This window comes from Dermacentor silvarum, chromosome 8 (genome assembly GCF_013339745.2).
Source record: "Dermacentor silvarum isolate Dsil-2018 chromosome 8, BIME_Dsil_1.4, whole genome shotgun sequence".
Taxonomy (NCBI): Eukaryota; Metazoa; Arthropoda; class Arachnida; order Ixodida; family Ixodidae; genus Dermacentor; species Dermacentor silvarum.
In genome coordinates, this window is record NC_051161.1 from 36,221,734 (window position 1) to 36,239,320 (window position 17,587).

A 17,587-nucleotide genomic window follows, 5' to 3' on the forward strand; every position below is an offset into this window, starting at 1 on the left:
TCTGGCTGCTTTTTGATCTGTCTGGGTCCTTCATCCCGCGCCTATATCACGCAGTTCTCTTCTTTCTCTTCTTTCTTTCGTTCTTTCTTTCTTTGTATCTAATATGACTCTCACTTCCCTGCCCGCCATGTTTCCGGTCAATACTACTCGTAAGCTTGCCACTTCTTTATTGCTGTGTTGCTTAAGACATTTTTTGGTACTGATTTCAGCCCGAGTCATTGACGTTCTCTCTTTCCATGGGCTTACGTTGAACTACTTTCTCTTTTTTCTTAACGTTCACTCGAACATCAGGACCCACTGGGGGCCCCTCGTAAGCTTTTTCTAGGCTCGGTGCCGCCAGGAATTAGAGGTTTCCAAGCGATTCATTTGAATGCGGCCGCGGGAGAGGCGGCGTAAGTGCGGTGCACCACTGTTAGACGAACGAAACATTCGAAGACGAAGCTAACTACAGAAAAAAAAATTGAAAACGGACACTCATGGAGGACAAACGTATTCTGGCGTGCGGAGAAGAAAAAAAAACGAGAAAAAAAAACGTAGTTTCGATCTTCCGTTTGAGCAAACCCCCGCTGAAAGCTCCGTACGCCTTGCTTGCGAACGTAAAATGAGAAAGAAGGTGGCGCTCTAATAAACGACCCGAGAATACAATAAAGGATGAATGAAAAAAAAAATGAAACTAAAGAAGAGGAGAAGGCGAGCGGAGGGTCATGAGAGATATAGGCATAGAGGGTCGAAATTAGGGAGACAGAAAAAGAAAAGGGGTAGAGAAAGTGAAGAGAGAGAGAGAGCGGAAAAGGGGGGGGGGGGGGAGGCTTCTGCGCTCAAGCCGGATGGGAGGAGAAGTTTCAGCGGTTCTTAATTTCACGGAGGTGTGCCGGCGGAAAGATTAAACACAGCGACGAGAACTCTCAAGCGTGTAACCTCACTCGGTCACCGTCAGTGGCACCGCGGTTCATTCTTCAACTCGACGACGTTGCGCGGCTCCTCTTTTTTCTTGTCTCGTTCCTTTCCAGGTTTCCTTTTTTTTATACTCTTTTTTCTGTACCTTCTCTATCTATCCTTACGCGGCGAGTCGCGTTTGCTTCTGTTTCTTCGTTGAATTCCTCGTGCTCACCGCAGCGACCACCTTTCATTAGGGGGCCGAGAGTTTCGGGTGTGGAAAAAGAGAAGATGGAGAAGTGGAGGCCAAGTGAATAAGGTTGACGTCGAAACGTAAATGGTTAGAAAAGAAACAGAAACACAAAGTCTGCAGTCTGGAAAGCATAGAACTGAAAGACAGTAGGTGGGGGGGGATGAAGTGAAATGTCCCGGCAAAACGGAAAGAAACGTTGGGAGAGAAATTTATGTAACTCTGGTGCCAAACTAGTAAGGAGCCTAGTCGACAGTAACAACGTGGCAGCGTTCGTATGCTGGGTTCATACGCGCTCAAACGTGTTGGTAAGTATCAGGATAGAAGGGGAATGCCCTGTCACCCTATAGCTCCGTGAGCTTCGGTTCAGTTCGCGTAGTGACGGGGCAAAGTGAGAAAAGAGGAATAAAGATTGGAAGTGAGAGTGGGGGGCAAAGCTGGGTCTCTGTTTCCGAAAGCGCGTTCTCGTTCATTAGCTAAATCTACACCACGGTGGCGGCAGGGTGCGGGCGACCGACACCGACCGGATTTTCGAGAGAGCTCGGACTGGAAAAAAAAAAAAGGGGGGGGGGTTCGACTTTCGTTCGGCCTTACTTTGCAGTATTAGTGCGTGCTTACTTACGTATATATTTCTTTCTTTCTTTTGTCCAAACACTTACGTTTTCACTTTTCCCCTTTCGCACCTTCTCTCTTCTTTTCGTTCGGCCAAGCGGTAAAGCGTTTGCTCGTTCCGCTTTACTGGCCTTGCATTAATGATTCGATGCGCATCATTGCTGATCACTAAAACATTTTGGTCTTTTTGTATTTAGCTTTTGTCTCTTTTTTGCTGCTTTGTTTTGTTCTTATGCGGACTGTTAAATTACGCAAAAAAATAGTGTGGAAGAGTTTGTAGCAGTTGGAGAAGGACCCCTCGGGAGATTGTACAGGTTGGAAGATTTTGGAATGCTACTGTTGAATATCACAACAGAGAAGGCAATAAATTTGAAATTATGCTCCCGTGTTTGGAAGATCTTGGAATGCTACTGTTGAAAATCACAACAGAGAAGGCAATAAATTTGAAATTATGCTCCCGTGTTTGGCATGCCTCAGCCCAGGATTCACATTACCGTTCTAAAGCATCCTTATGAAATGCTTTCTTCTTGTCATTTTATCGGTACACCTATCCCCTATGTCGAATACAATTATATACGCTCTATTGTCTTCCCGTTCACGTCAGCGCTGAAGAAGACTACCACGCAGCCCACACCTGACGGTGATATATAACTGTCCTTGAGACATTGGGACTAAATATTATTCTATAGTTTCTAAGTTTTCACCCAACAAAGAGATCGTCCTCCGACAATTTAACGCTATGAAGTCACCGGTCTTCTTCCAGCCTCCTCTTCGTGTTGGTTCTCCTACCTTCCTCTAGGAGCGGGCGCGAACAACTTGCTACGAACGGTTCAATCGATGTCATGAGACGCGGAGCTTCAAAGCGCAAAACGAAGAGCTAATATATGCGTCAGACTCGGCCTCGTTTCTCGAAGACAGATACACGCCAGACGCAAAAACCCGTAACCAAATTGGCAGGTCTATTCGCTTTCCAGTCGCCGCGCACTTTCCTCGGGCTGTGCACTCTTCCCAGCATTGGTGGGGCGCTATGACGCTCTTGATGAGGGAGAATCGGATCGTCTTTTCTCCAATTGGCCGTATACGTATCGCGAGCGAGGAAAAACGCAGCGTAACGAACGAAGCGAAGTATACAAAAGGGGGGAATGAAGAAGGTAGGGTTGCTAGCTAGCTGAAGTTGTGAAAAGTAGGAGGGGAGAAGGACTTTTTATTGTTACACAAATTCGATGAGAACCAATTTCATTGGCAACAATAGGAAAGCCTCGCTACTGCCGCTTCCTTCGATACGCACACCTCGAAGTGAGAAGCCAGGATAGACCGGGAAGCTTCGTCTTCCCGTTGGCGGAGCTACGCAAAGTGGTTTCTCTTTCTTGACTCGCGAGTGGCGAAAAAAAAGAAGTTAGGGCGCCTAGAGCTCCTGGGAACCGGACTGCCGTTGGCTGGGAGTGCTAGAGCTATAGAATGTATGTATGTATATGTAGGCGCGCCGGAGACATTCAAGCGCTGCTTATATAGACGCACACATCAATGGCGAGAGAGACGAAAAGTGATGAGACCGGTCCAATGAAATGAAACGGAAATAGTGCATCAGCTTATGCGGAAGTTGGAAGGAAAGTATCTCGCTGCTGCCGCGACAGTAAGCTGAAGAGGAGCAGAAGCTGTGCATATGCACGCACCTTCTCTCGCTCTCTCCCTCGTTCCCTCTATCGTATAGAAGGGGGCATTTTTACCTCTAAAATTCATTACTCCAATTATTTAACTTAAGCTCCAGTTCACAAGCGCTGGAAATTTTCTATTCCTTTCTGCTGTTTCTTTCTTTTCTTTCCTTCTTTCTTTCTTTCTTTTTTTTTCTGTCTTTCTCTTTCGAAAGTGTGATTGTTTCTGATTTACTCTGGTACGCTCGCCTTGTCGGCTATAATGAACAAACTCGGAGGACAACGCTTCTAAACCCTCATTTCAAGCATGAATCCAGTATCTACCTTTATATGTGGGACCACTCACAGAAAGAAAAAAAAGGAAAGCGGTGGGATATTTTTGAGGGCCTTGTGCTACTTGCTTTTGGCTTGCGTCAGATAGCCCGATTTAACGGGTAAATCCAGGTGAAACCTGGACCCGAAGCAATGCATTGGCATAGTTTCGGAATTGCTCGCGTTCTAATTTACGCGGATCGTACTTAATTATAAACGCCGCTTCTTCAATTCGCTAGGCTGCGCGTTACAGCGCTGCTGTTAACACGTGAACCTTTCGCCTTGGGTGCCCATATAGGGTCGTCTGTCCCGTCGGACATTCAGGTCACTATGGTGGTGGGAACAGGTAGGCATATAGTTTGGATACTGGAGGACCATTTATTACGAAAGACGAAGCACACAGAAAATAGCAACTGACACATGCGTGTCGCTCCTTTCTGCGTGCTTCGTCAAAGCGCTATAGTCCTCCCGAACATGAACTATGCCACACCAACCGGCCCAAGCCGTCACCTTATAGGAGGTAGGCGTATAGCTTACTCACCAGGCGTGAGCTGCGAGGCGCCGCTGGAAGGGCAGGAGGAAGGTGACCCGTCTCCACCGGGAGGCGGCCCCGACCCGTCGAGCCCCAGAGCCTGAGGCGCGGTGACGAACGGGCCGGCCGCCGCCAGGTACGTCGAGTAGTGCTGGTACGTACCCCAGTGCGGGTCCGTGCCCAGGTGCAGAACTTGGCTGGGGTCTGCGCACGGTGTTGGGAGAAAAAAGAAAGAACACGGGTGATTGGTCATAAGCAGGAGGATCTCCAAACACCCCCGCAGAACTAACCATACATAACTGGCAGGGACGTATTAGGCTGGGGGTGGAACACAGAGTGCCCCGATGTCCGAACACCCCTTACCCCGAAATGTTTCGCGCCTACAGTCATACAGTGTCTCCCTTACCAGATACGCGCAGCAAGAGTCGCCCTTAAATTCTGCGTGTGTAATAAAGGCTACACGTCGTAAACGCAGATACAGGATCGCACATGAAACACGCTCAAGCGTGATGCTCAGTATATACGTACATACGTAATCCATTAGATAGTACGTGAGTGATTCTTGCCAGCACGATGGCAAAAATAAAACGGCCATTTCTCCAGCTGGCCTAGTTAAAAGCCAGAGTCCCATGTCACGATTATATATCAAATTGTCTCTTGCGTGTGTATCGTGTAATCCCAACCCACTTTTTGTCACCACCGGTCCTGCCCGTCTTAGCGGCATAGCCCAGGGAGCCACGGGCTCCTTAAAAAAGCACCAAATGCAAGTAGTGCCTGTAGGGCGCACGACACGACTTTCGTTATCTGACACGCACCAGACGACGGGATGACACAACGCTCGTCCTGCCTGAGGCCCAGACAATGCAGCAAAAAACGAACGTATTAGAAGCCCACGCCATTTGCTCTTTCCTGAAGTTCTCTTATCGACACGCTTGCTCTTCTCCGCATAGAGAATCCGCGTATGATGCATCGCATCGTGCGTGCGCAGCCGAAGCTCTGGGGCAAGGGATTCCCCCTCTTTTCTCGAGGACTAGATAATAATCCGCTCCACCATGGGGGGACACATCCGCGCGCACACTGCGGCACGCATAGCTAAGGCGAGGCACGCTTTCTCGCTTGGAGGAAGCCTCGGCCGTGTGTACTACATTATATACGACCACGTGCACTATAGCGAGCGTGAGCTTGGCTGTGCGTGCGAATGTTTGCCGAGGACCCGCCGACACCTCCCGAAACCCTGGGTCCACCACGTATCGCGCTTCTCCTGGTTCCAGGGAAAACTTTTTTTGCCTTCTCTGGTATCTTTTTTTCTATACCCTCTTTTCTTTTACCCTTCCTTTTTTTTTTCCTTGCCAGGAGTGGAGTTGCAAGAAAGAAGGGTACAGAAGGGAGGAAGGTTTGGTTCCCGTGTTTGCCCATCGCAGGAAAGCTCCCTTCGCTTTCCGGGAGCCGCTGGAGCGCTAATGATAATTTTTATTAATGCCGTCGCCTTTCCCGCGGGCCTTCTCCTTCACTCCATCTATTCTCCCTACGTCTCTCCTCGCTTTGGCCCCGGCTTTTCTTTCTTTTTTCACGCTGTAATACTGCCGCAGGGTCGGTGTCTTCGCCTAAGCGGCTTTCTCGAATCCGCGCCATCAGCCGCCGCTCTTTTCGCCAGAAGCGCGATCGGGAAGCCGCCGCCGCCACCACCACCACCGCACGCATAGCCCCATCCCCCACTCCCACAACTACTTCCATTTTTAATTTTTTTTTTTTTTTTTTTTGCTTTCTCGGCGATGCTGTCGTCCCTGAGAGCTGTCTCTCCGCTCACAGTTACTGTCTTTGTCCTCGTGCATTTTCTTTTCTATTTTTCTCAGTGCTCGATGCATTAAGAAGAGTTACCCCACATATTCGGCTTACCCGAGCGCTTTGTCTCGGCGCGTGTCAAATTATTTAGGATTTGAGACGCCGCGCATGCGCAATGTGTCACAGACATGTGTTGTGCCATGCCCCTTCGCCACGCCGCCTAGGGGGACTGCTATCTTTACTAGATTGTCATTCTGAGGAGCTTGCAGTTCTCTTTTTTCTTTTTTTCCCTTCATATTCTATAACAGTCTTGCTGCTCTAGGCTGCGTGCCATTTATCATGTCGCTTCTTTTTCTATTAGTTATTTTCAATAATTGTCTGCCCGCTACCTTCAAAAGACATCACTGCATAGTGTAGCGCCACCTCCTCGTCATTTCTGCGGCTCACCCAACAAACCTCCTGCCACCCATTTACAAGTGACCAGTTACGTGACATCGATGCCATTATCTCGATATACAATCTTGAAGTATCTGTCGCTAAAGTGGCCAGAATGCTTGTCCAGTATGGAAACATTTTATGTGCATGCGCGCGTTTCCCAGTGGTGAAAGATGCTTGAGAGTGCCTGAAAAGCTTAATTCAACCAGTGGAACGAAGAGACAAAAATTTAGTGTCTGTAAATGACGACACTATCTTGCTCTTTCTTTTCTATTCTGTTTGTTCCGCTGGATCAAGCTCTTCAAGGGGTGCGAAGAAGTTGTAACTGCCGTTCTTCTGCTGTTCAGCGTGAATATTAATGCGACACATATTCACCGAATGCCGGCAGCAACGCTACAAGGCCTGAAACATTAAAATTTTTGCCGTCATCGCGGGCCGTGGCAAACACAGTGATAAAAAGGATTATTTATTATACGGACTCTGAGACTGAAACTGAGTACGATGACTTTTAGAGGGTGTGTGAGCTATAAAGTTATGACTTAAGTAATTATATGGTCGGCTAGCCGATTATCATTGGCACAGTAAGTTTAAGTAAGTAAGTAATCATTAGCACGCTTTTGTTCGTAAGACCCGAAAGCGACGATAAAGCTGGAGATCTATACATTTTTTTTATCTACCCGTTAAAAAAATCTAATTTCATCTGTATCACATTGCCGTTTATAAGTGACAACACCATGGGACTTTTTTTCCCCGCGTACTTTAGGGCTCCTCGTCAATCTGGGTTGGCAAATTAATTGCGTTCTGCGCGATAACCGCTTTAGTTTCGTGCTCGAAGTGCATGCAGGCCGTGGAACTTGTGCTGTCAGTGCTGATATAGACCCAACAAAGCTGCGTCATCAGTCGTCGCACACGTCGGGCGACTTAAAGAGGTGATAGAGACCAGAGCACAACTTTCAGAAGTGTCTCTTTCTCACCTCTGTCTTGCTCTGCATAAAATAAATAAATTATAAAAAAACATTAACTGAGATTTAAAAAGATAGAAATCGTCGCAAGCCGCATAGAATGTGCTCCCCTGCCGCCACTCCGTATTTTTTTTTTTTCTGTCCCCTCTTACTTCTGCTTTTAATCCTGCAAAAGTTGGTCTACCTGGTGTGGCTAAATTATTCGTTGCGGCCATAAATCTCCACGACAGCCGATCATGCGACGACTCCGGCGCCGCGAACGCTACGCCTACAACTACACTACACGGCGACGTTGTTTGCATAATTGACGCTCAGGAATTGCGAGCCAAGAGAACGAGGGGTTTTAGCGTGCGCTCATGCCGTGGCTTTCCAAGCTGTAATTCCCGCTCTTCGTCCGTGCGTATATGTGTATATATACACAGCAGCAACAAGACCAAAAAGCGCTGGATCGGGTGTACGTATACAGAGACGGTAGCTCGCGTTAAGCGCTTTACCCTTTTATGCCAGCGTCGTTTTCTTTCATCATTACTCGACTCCCTGCCACCCCCGCCCCCGCATGCTCGCTTCTTTTATCCCAACGGTATAGACCGCTTTCCGTTTTGCTGCGTAGAGGTGTTCATTACTCCTGATTAGATCCCGGTGCGTTAAAGAGCGCCCTCTGTCACTAATTACCGGGTCTCCCCCCCCCCCCCCCCCCTCATTCTTGCTTTTGCCACCTTCTCGAGAACCTTGCGTACACTCAGGTAGACACTGTGTTCTAACGCGGTCCTATACCATGGCTGCAACTCTTGTTTTAACCCGCTCGGTGCTTTCTTTTCCCTCTTTTCGACTCCACGATCGCTGAGCCGACCTCTGCAGTTTAAACCTCAGTGAGGCTGCAGCGTGTTGTGAGCCATTTCTTCTTTATTTAGTTTTCTTTGTTTTTTTTACCACTAGGCAAATCAGCGCCAGATTCCTCCTGCCGCAGCACACTATCCCCTTTTCGGCGAAGTAATGCTGTTGGCGCCGAGCAATAGCTTCTCCGCAACCATCCTTTACTTCCCTTCTCCTTCAGCTGATGCTTCAATACCTTCCCACTTCCTTGCCTCCCGCTCTCTTGTCCCCTTACCTACACTCTTTTCAGTTCTTTTTCGGGCTACCTGACGCGCGAGCTTGCATCAGCTCGTTCTAACCTCATCAGCCGATCCTGTGCTTGTTTGTCCCGGTGCTTCAGCTTTGCATGCTTCCTCGGTACACCATCACTCGCCCGTTCATTTTGTTATTTTTTTTTCCCTTGCCTCCATCCTCTAATGTCTCCTTTCGTCTCCTTCCAGGTTTTACAGTGGAACTGCATGCATCCGAGCCTCGCGTGAGGACGTTTAGGCCTATACAGGACGAAGTAAAGCACACACAAATGAAGTGACGTATAGACATGCGCACAGGTTGCAGCTCGCGAGTCATGTTGTCGGACGCGCCGGAAAGGACCCCGTGCGGAGTGAGTGTCGAAACGGACAGTGATTGGTTAGAGAGCCGAGCACGGTTGGGGAGGTATAAAGCGACTCCGCGCCTAACGTCGTGCGAGAATGAACATTAGGAGCTGAGTGCGCAAAGCGCTCGTCGCGACGCCAATGAGGCCCGGTCGTCTTATTCGCGGCCCCGCGTTACGCGAATTTAGCTTTTCGTATGGGAAACGGCGTCCTTTCACCGTTTGCTGGAGAACTTCTTGCCGACTTCGGTTTATTTTATCTTTGGCTAGGAGGTTTTGTTTTTTGTTACACTTGGGGTCGCCGATGCTAGGAAGTTGTGCACGCTTTCTTCTATCCTTTTGCCACTGTAATTTTTTTGCAGTTTTTCTGCACGCTATGCTGCGTATGTCGAAAGAAATGTGAACATCTGCGTGGAGCGATAAAGGTAATTTTTTGTTTGAGAGCGTGTGCACGTCAGTTTTGTCTCCCGAGCTCCAATTTTGTTTTTCATCAATCTGAGGGTCTTAGGTTTGTTTGCCAGCGTCATCATTTGGTATGCCTGCATGTTTGGGCGTCTTCGTGCGTGCGTGACCTTGTGTAAGATGCCCTCAGTTCACTGTTTCACTTGTTGCAGCCTTATCGAGTATTCGCTCTTTCAAACTTCGCAGTACACTTTCTTTTCCTTTGGTTCGCGTGCACGCACTTGAGGTTTACGTTGTATAACTCTTTTTTTTTTGTGTGTGTGTGCGTGTTTGTGCGTGCATGCTCGCGCGCGCGCGCGCGTGTGTGTGTGTTACATCTACGAGGACCACGATTCCCAAAGGCTCCAACCTGCATGCATGCGATTGAGTTTCGCAAGAATACAAGGAAAGAAAGAAGTTCGCCCTCTCGTAGCCAGGCAAAACAAGTAGAGAAACTATTTCGCATTTTGTAGCGTTTGCATTATACGCTTCACGCCACCACCTTCGGTCTACCGCGTATTCTGAGCAGGTGGCTAATCGAGTGCTGTTTTTCTTTTAGTTTTCTTTTTTTTTTCTTTCTTCGGCTCGCGCTTGTTTCTCCTTCTTCGCTTGTGACGAAAGTCGCGAAGCATGACGGAAGCAGTCCAAGGAATTCCATGGTTCACAGTGTCGCGGTGTTGTGCGACACATTCGCGCGAGTCCGATAGCCCGAAATCTATGCAAACATAAGGCCTTTCCTTTTAAATTTCTTATAACTGGCATTCCACTTCTATTCCGAACCTACTGCTTTGTTCGTTTTATTGCCAGTAACCTTATTTCCGAGCACCTACTAAAGCGCCACATTAGTTTATGAAATTTAGCTGTTTTTATCACGCGCCGAGTACGAAGGCGTCAAACTTTCGCTATGGTAAACTTATATACTAATAATATACTTATTTTCAATTCAACCTTCATGTCCTGTCTGGTCGACTTCGTCTGAAATTTGTGTCGAAAGAATGGTTCACCTTGTCAAACTATATAGCTCTTCGGTGAATGCTCCTTTCTTTAATGTAAAAGAAAAATCAAGCGAATTGGACTGAATTGAGTTGAACCTCGTTATTGTGATATGCATTACGTAGTACGTACGAGGAAAATTCGTGGCATTCTATTCTTAAGCCGCTCATTCATGTGATCTCCCACAGAATTGCGACCTTTCTAAATATGCATAGCGAACACCACATTCATCTTCACATGCACTCAAAATGACTGTTCTCTGATTACTGTCGTGCGCGGAAAGCCTCGTCAACATCCCAGTCAGACCTCTGCATAAAAAAAGGGCTAAGTCTTATATTGATACATTTAAGGAATGCATACAGACCACCTAAAACTTTAGTGTGGTCCCTTTTCTTTCTTACAGATTTGCTCTTTGTGCCCGTATAATTTCTTTATGCTGTCGATACACACAAGTCGTCCGGGAGGCTATTTCGGTTGCTTCATTGTAATCCGTTGTATGCTCACAAGTTTGGTCGCAGGACGTCTAGCAACATTATATTACAAACAGTGTAATTCCATAAGTCCACGAGAGCTCTTTAGAGAGAATATTTGACGTCACAGAGTCTATTTGACGTCTATCGGCTTTGACCAGACAAACTTTTGAAGGCAACACATGTGAGTAGCATGCGATCATTTTTAGCCATCATTATATAGTCATCTCTCTCACTGTTTCCTCCATCGTCTCCTCTCCTCAACATACATGCCCTGTTGGCTTTTCGCGCTTCTGGACGAACGCTGTTGTCTTTTCTTACTTTCTTTTCTTTTTTCTTCATTCACTTATCTCATTTTATAGTGTCCGGCAAGGCTCCACGGCGCCGCCCGTTCAGCGGCCGTCACCTTTTTCTTCGCTTTTATATCCCCATCTTTCCATCATCATTCTTCGTTACAACTTGCCGAGCTCCCTCCACCGAGCTGCGTGAGTCGACCAACACGGTTTGCCGAAGTGTCCTTTTAATAGTAACAGATCGCAGCCCGCAGTTCGACACCACACCGTGCGCTAACAAGGGAAGGCGCTTTGAAAGTGAATGAGAGGGTGCGGAGAGAGAGGGAGGAGAGAGAGAGAGAGCGAAAACTGAGGTGGCAAAGGAACACCAGAAGGAAGCACCCGCGGCAAAGGCGGCGTTCGAAGAACGGAAACAAGAACGCTCGTGAGCGCAACATTACGGCCGCTTTTAATCTGCAGACAAGGAGCAGCGAGAACCAGCTGTCCTCTCGAAACCGAAGACAAAGGAGCACGTTCGAAACTGGGTCTTCCAAATTGCTTTCGGAGGTTCGCTGTACCGAAGCGAAGAAACCATATCGTTCAGTGTGAAACACTGATTTATTTTGCAGAGGATCTCTCCGCTTTACTTGAGCTTGCTCGAAGAGGATGTCCGTACCTGTTCCGATGCGGGACATAAATCGTGACTGCTTCGAGAGGAGCTTTCTGTCGTTACAGTGCATGAGAGGAGGCGCTAGCACTCAAGATATGTGAATGGTGAGATCCATTCGTCAGTCGTGTAGAACCTCGCCGAGCTACCGTTAATATGATTGTTCTAGTCTGTTGACATAACGCACTTGATTGAAATAACGCCGGCATTGTTCATGTAGAAATCATCAGAACATACATAATCCGGTGTCCGTAATGTCATCTCGCAGAATGCTCTACGGACAGGTATGGATCCGTGTTCATACACGAAAGAAATGTTGAGATTTAATTTCGGATGGTATTGTATTTGTCTCAAGTGTAAAAGCATAAGGAGTGCAAAGTGCTTGGTGAGTCAGTGTTGCTAAAAAGTGTGCACGCGAAAAATTGTCGACACGCAAAAGAGGCAACGTGCACAGCGGACTGATCAAATTAGAATGACATGGCTGCAAACTAAGCAATGATGTGAAGCTTAGCGAGAATCGACGTAGAGAGCGTCTACAAACGAGCTGCGATGATGTCATAAACTGCAGTGCTATCGTGTTTGCAAGGCCACATGTTTAATCAGCTTTCGGGGCACAGCTTACTCGGATCACTAACTGGCACGCGGTAAGGGTGCCATTCTCAAGAGTGCCTAATATTTACGTCAGCCTCAAAAAGGCGAGTATGCTCAGTTGTAGGCTTAGCAAACACACTCGAGATAGACGAACAAGTTCCAGTGTTTAAGTCTGAATTACTGCAAAGCTTATAACAAAACAAAAAACAGTTTTCATCGCACTGAGCCAACAGCAGCATACACATACACGGAGAAAGCGGCGAAAGACGTGAGCGGTGGCCGGAGTAAAGTAGTACATCACAAAGGACATCCCCGAATGAAATAATCACGCTGCCATAGTTTCTTCTTTTCGTACTCATCCTCTTACACCTTTGGGACACTTTTTTACTCTCCTTTATTCTTTCTTTTTTCTTATTATTTTCAATAGCGAGCTCTATAGGGAAGGCGACAGAAATGGGCGGCTGGTTGGGGTTAGGGACAAAGAGTTTGGGAGAGTGGAGGAGAGCCGTGATACTAAGGAGGTCTCGAGGAAAAGAGAGAACTGTAATCGAAACAAAGCAGCCATTAAGTTTCGATTGGAGCGAATGAAGAGTAATAGGACCGGGGTTTCGCAGCTCGCGTGGAGCGCTCGCGCCGGGTATAGGGTGTGGGGGGGGGTGTGTGCCTAGCCGGTGCTTCCCCTGCAGTACACTTCGGTTCGTTCTCCACTGCCTGTTCGGCGGCTCGCGCGTCTAGCTTCTTCACGTGTGGCTTTCAACTCCGGTTCGTTTGTTCGTGAGCGCTTCGCGCCGCCGGTGGGAGAGGAAGTAGCTGCAGCTACAGCAGGCGGCGCGGCGTGTTTTTCACTTGTTATACGACGCCTGCGCTGGCCGCGCGCGCGCGTTCGTTACAGCTTCGCGTTGTTTGGTCGAGATTCGGCGGCTCCCACCCGCACGACTGTCGGAGACACTGGAGGGATGAGAGGGAAAGAGAGACCAGAGAAAGATGGAGTGTGCTAGGAGTCCTACCAGGCTCTTTGCCTCCCAAGTCCCAACGAGCCGGTGTTAGAGAATCAGAGGTTTGTCTCCGTTTTCTCGTTATGCATTTCTTTTTTTTTTTTCGTATAGCTAGGACAGTATAGTAGTTGGGGTGCCGCTTCGCTTTCAGGGAACGTCTAGGAAGACTTTCTTTTCTCCTGTCTTCTTTCTCTCTGTCTTTCTCTGGCGCTTTCGCCTACGCGTTGCGAACGAAGAGGCGAGGCGGCAGGAGCGAGAGGGTTTCAGGTAATTTGATTTTAAGATGCAGTGATCTATGTACTACTGCTGCCGCTTCGTTCCCGACTGCGTTAGAGCAAAGCAAGGATGTGCCGAGTGGGGGATGTCTCTCTTGACTTTGGCGAAGATGGACTGAGCTTGCGCCACGGAGGTCTCGCGCGAAGTTTAGGGCTAGGTTTCAGAGGGCAAATTTCTTGTCGATGCGTGCTGGTGGCGAGGATATGCCATCTGCTCGAAGTTGCTTGCCCCTTTTTATTCGAAAGAGTGCTTCTGCTCCGTTCGGCACTCTACGATATGAGTTCGCAGCCGACCAGTTTGTTTTAATCTTTAAATGTGTAATCATTCACATTGCAATGATCTGGGCCGTTCTCAAAGAAGACACGCTGGCTTGTTCTTTCTTTGTGTGTCTGGCTCCTTTTCTGCCTGATGTGTAACCCCACTGAGAAGTCCATCCGTTAAGTGGAGATCGCCTTATTTACAACGAACCAGAACCAAGTGTGCGCCGATTCTGAGTTAAATAATATTCTTGTTGATACGCATGCTGTGTTTGATTTTATACGCTATTCATGCAGAGGTAACGGCACGTTGTCCTACATCTTCGAAAAGTGGCAGCATCAGTATAGTTGCTCGCACGAAATGGAATGAATGGCCGTGAATAGGAGGCTGCCATATCTATTAGATATAGCGCTATGACGACAGTAAGGCGAAGGCCAAATTTAGCGTTTAGACGCATTCAGTTAAGACGAAATATAAAGCGTATAGTGTACAAGGAAAAAATATTTTCGACGTGTCACTTCAAAACAGTTTTCTCCGCGATAAAGAGAAATACTTTAGAAGCGAAATAAACAATTGTATTGATGGAGCCTTTGAGAGATTGGCAGTAAAGCGAATCTCGTCAACTGTAGCCATATTTTTAAAGAGAAGACAATCTACTTACTTTACGCCTGCGCATTAGCTGTAGCGCAGCGTGCATTTTATTTCACAGCATTGTTGTCTAGTAGAATTTTCGTTCACATGCACTGCTCGGAAGGCACAATAGCAGAAGTCACCAACTATGTGTCCTCTTCTTCCTCTGTTGCGTCGGTTGTGTTTCACATTCCGGTACCATGCTTCGTTGTCTTTGCAGCAGTACTTGTCTGACTGCACTGTTGGTTTTAATGTAGTCTTTAAGGCCTGTGGTCTATTCCTTTTTTATATTTTTCTTCCTCTCTTGGTACTTTATCATTGTTAGCCAAAAAACCCATGGCCCACAGCTACGGTGGAGAATCGGCCAAAAGTCCAAAATGACAGCAGCAATTAAAACTCTATCAGCACTACGCTGTGCTATTTCCAGCGGCAGCTGCCCGTCTATTTCATCTTTTTGGGTCACTTCTCGTGTTTTCATACTGAATGATAATAGTGAAAATAATAATGGGTCCTCGAAACAGCGCACATGAACGTTGAGCATTTATTCTCGAATTTCTCGACGCATTACAAGGAGAAAGCTGCATAAATGAAACGACAGTACAATTGTGCTCGTTAGTACCGGTGGAGGGGTGACCTGAATAAAAGAGCACCTCTCTTATACCTATGCAATGACCTTCCAAAGTAAAAATGGCAAAAGAGCCTTGAGAGCACGAAGAGTCGTGTGCTTGAATGCTTCCCAAGGTAGCAGCATACCTCGAAGCTTGGCCGCAACGACCGTAAACCTCAGGAGGCTTACGGTCGTTGCGGCAAAGCTTGCAGTGCAATGACCCAGGCATTGTACGATGACCGGGACATTGTGCGCTCTCGACGTGGTGGGCCATTGTATAGAGGCGTTCGATTCTGCGGGCTACCGGTCGTTTGTTACGCAGTTCGCCCATCGAGAACGATTCAAGAGGAAGGGCTCTGGGGTCGCTGGGAAAGAGAACAGTGGTAAGCCAGAAGAAAGAGAGTTAATGAACGCTAAGGCAAACACGGTGGCTAGTACGGCATAGGTTTAACCTTTTTCCGTGACCTGTAGAGAGTCAGGCAAGCACTATGCAGGATAGATTGATGACTGATGGCGATCAAAGGCCAAGTGCACCGTTACACAATGCATATAGGAGGGCGTCGACTGAGTGGACGCGCAGACTCGTTCAACGTTGCTCAAGCATCACAACGGACAATACATTCTCTTTCTTTCTTACTTTCGTTTAAAAAGGACCGTTTTCGTTCTCGTGGCACATCGGAACACTGTTCATTCCTATTTTCACACTTTCTGTTTTCTTCAGGAGTTGTACAAATACTTCTAGAATAGCTGCGCGCGCGTCGAAAACACCATAAAGCGGCTGTCGTCGACGAGTCGCGAGAGAATAGAAATATAGTATACAAACAGAAGATTTCGGTAAACGGGACATCTGCGCGAATAAATAAACCGCATCGTAGAAGTCCAAGTCAGTCAGGAAGCAGAAGAGCGCAGCGTAGTGAGCTGACGAAAGGCGTGGTTGCTGTTTGATTATCTTGTCAGACAGTGGCCGCTCGTCTAAACGAGAGCTTACGAAGAACTTGAATGCAAATCTTCGTAACCAGTGAAATCTTCGATGTCCCTGGAAGGGTTAGTAGGGTGACTGCGCACGGCCATGTTGAGCGTGGGATGTCGCGTCGCTTATGCATCTAGACAGCACGAATATTGGCTCCGTCAAGCGCTGGTCGTGTGTCTAAAGCCCGGAGTGGCTGTCATCGATGAGTGACGCCCATAAACGTCGGCACTTCTCGTCTGGGATCCTTCGGACGACGACAGAGCGCTGCAGGAGGGCGACGTGCTCGTGACAAATGGACCTGCCAGATGGGCAGGCGGGCCCCTTTCGCTGTGACCGCGCCGGTCCAAGCGACCACTCAGCCGGCACCAGCACACCGTTAGATGGGTGGCCACCTTCTCGCCCCCAGTTGGCCTTGTCCCCCCCCCCCTTTTTTTTTTTTCTCTCTCTCTTCTTTTTTCTTTTTTCTTTTTTTTTCTTGTGGGAATCCGCGGGGCCATGACATACCGGCTTTCTGATATGGCTATACCTTCTCAGGAATTCTTTTATTTTCTTTGTTGTTGCAATGCAAGTTCTTCGCGGCGTAAGTTTTGTGGCTGTAGGAACAGACCGTGATGTAAATGACGAGTGAGTGAGTGAGTGAGTGAGTGAGTGAGTGAGTGAGTGAGTGAGTGAGTGAGTGAGTGAGTGAGTGAGTGAGTGAGTGAGTGAGTGAGTGAGTGAGTGAGTGAGTGAGTGAGTTGAGTGAGTGAGTGAGTGAGTGAGTGAGTGAGTGAGTGAGGGGAGTGAGTGAGTGAGTGAGTGAGTGAGTGAGTGAGTGAGTGAGTGAGTGAGTGAGTGAGTGAGTGAGTGAGTGAGTGAGTGAGTGAGTGAGTGAGTGAGTGAGTGAGTGAGTGAGTGAGTGAGTGAGTGAGTGAGTGTACTAATCTATATCACATGTATTTGTCCGGCTAACGAGGAACGAAACAGCTGTTTCATAAGCCGATGTAGCGGTAGCCAGGAGGCCGTGACTGTCAGCGACAACATGAACTTTCATATATAGGCTGCTGGAAATGGCCTATCAAGTGTAGCGCTAAATAAAACAACACAAGGAGAAATTTTGCGAAATATGCCGAAGAGAAAGTGCTTGTTAATTCCTCGTCTTCGTTGATATAGCACACTGGTTACACAAGAAACATTAAGTCATAGAGGTATCAAGACAGAAGAGCAAAAATTAGGTGGAACTGCAGAAACAAAAATACAACACACAAGTGAAAATGTCTTACAAAGCAAACAAAGCAAAGATAACAAACTGAAGTCCCTACACACGTGCCTGCTTTATTGGCCTTGTCTCTGCTAACCTTACACTCACGTTGAATAAAGTCCTCACCATGCATCTAGAGCTTCCATTGGGCCCATAAAAAGAAAGGCAAAAAAGAACGACAGCAGAGTAAGAAACGTTTATTCGTAAGTGAGAACAAGAGAAATGAAAGTCGTGATTCCTCCAATCTTATTTACAATCACGCATGCTCCCCGGCTCATACACGCTCGGCAAGCCCCGCA

The 17,587-nt window shown here is 47.6% G+C and overlaps 2 protein-coding genes across 3 annotated transcripts in view; one reads left to right on the forward strand and one right to left on the reverse strand.

The window, feature by feature from the left end:
• The window catches only part of LOC119461016 (transcription initiation protein SPT3 homolog), a 575,536-nt gene that overhangs the window by 306,649 nt on the left and 251,300 nt on the right, over window positions 1-17,587 (forward strand). The window lies entirely within an intron of this gene.
• Window positions 1-17,587, reverse strand: part of LOC119461014 (protein lozenge) — a 153,015-nt gene that overhangs the window by 4,693 nt on the left and 130,735 nt on the right. For both annotated transcript variants that reach the window (XM_037722184.2, XM_049672092.1), the window contains exon 4: window positions 4,244-4,438. In XM_037722184.2, coding sequence (XP_037578112.1) covers window positions 4,244-4,438 — 195 coding nt within the window. The remainder of the gene's footprint in view (window positions 1-4,243; window positions 4,439-17,587) is intronic.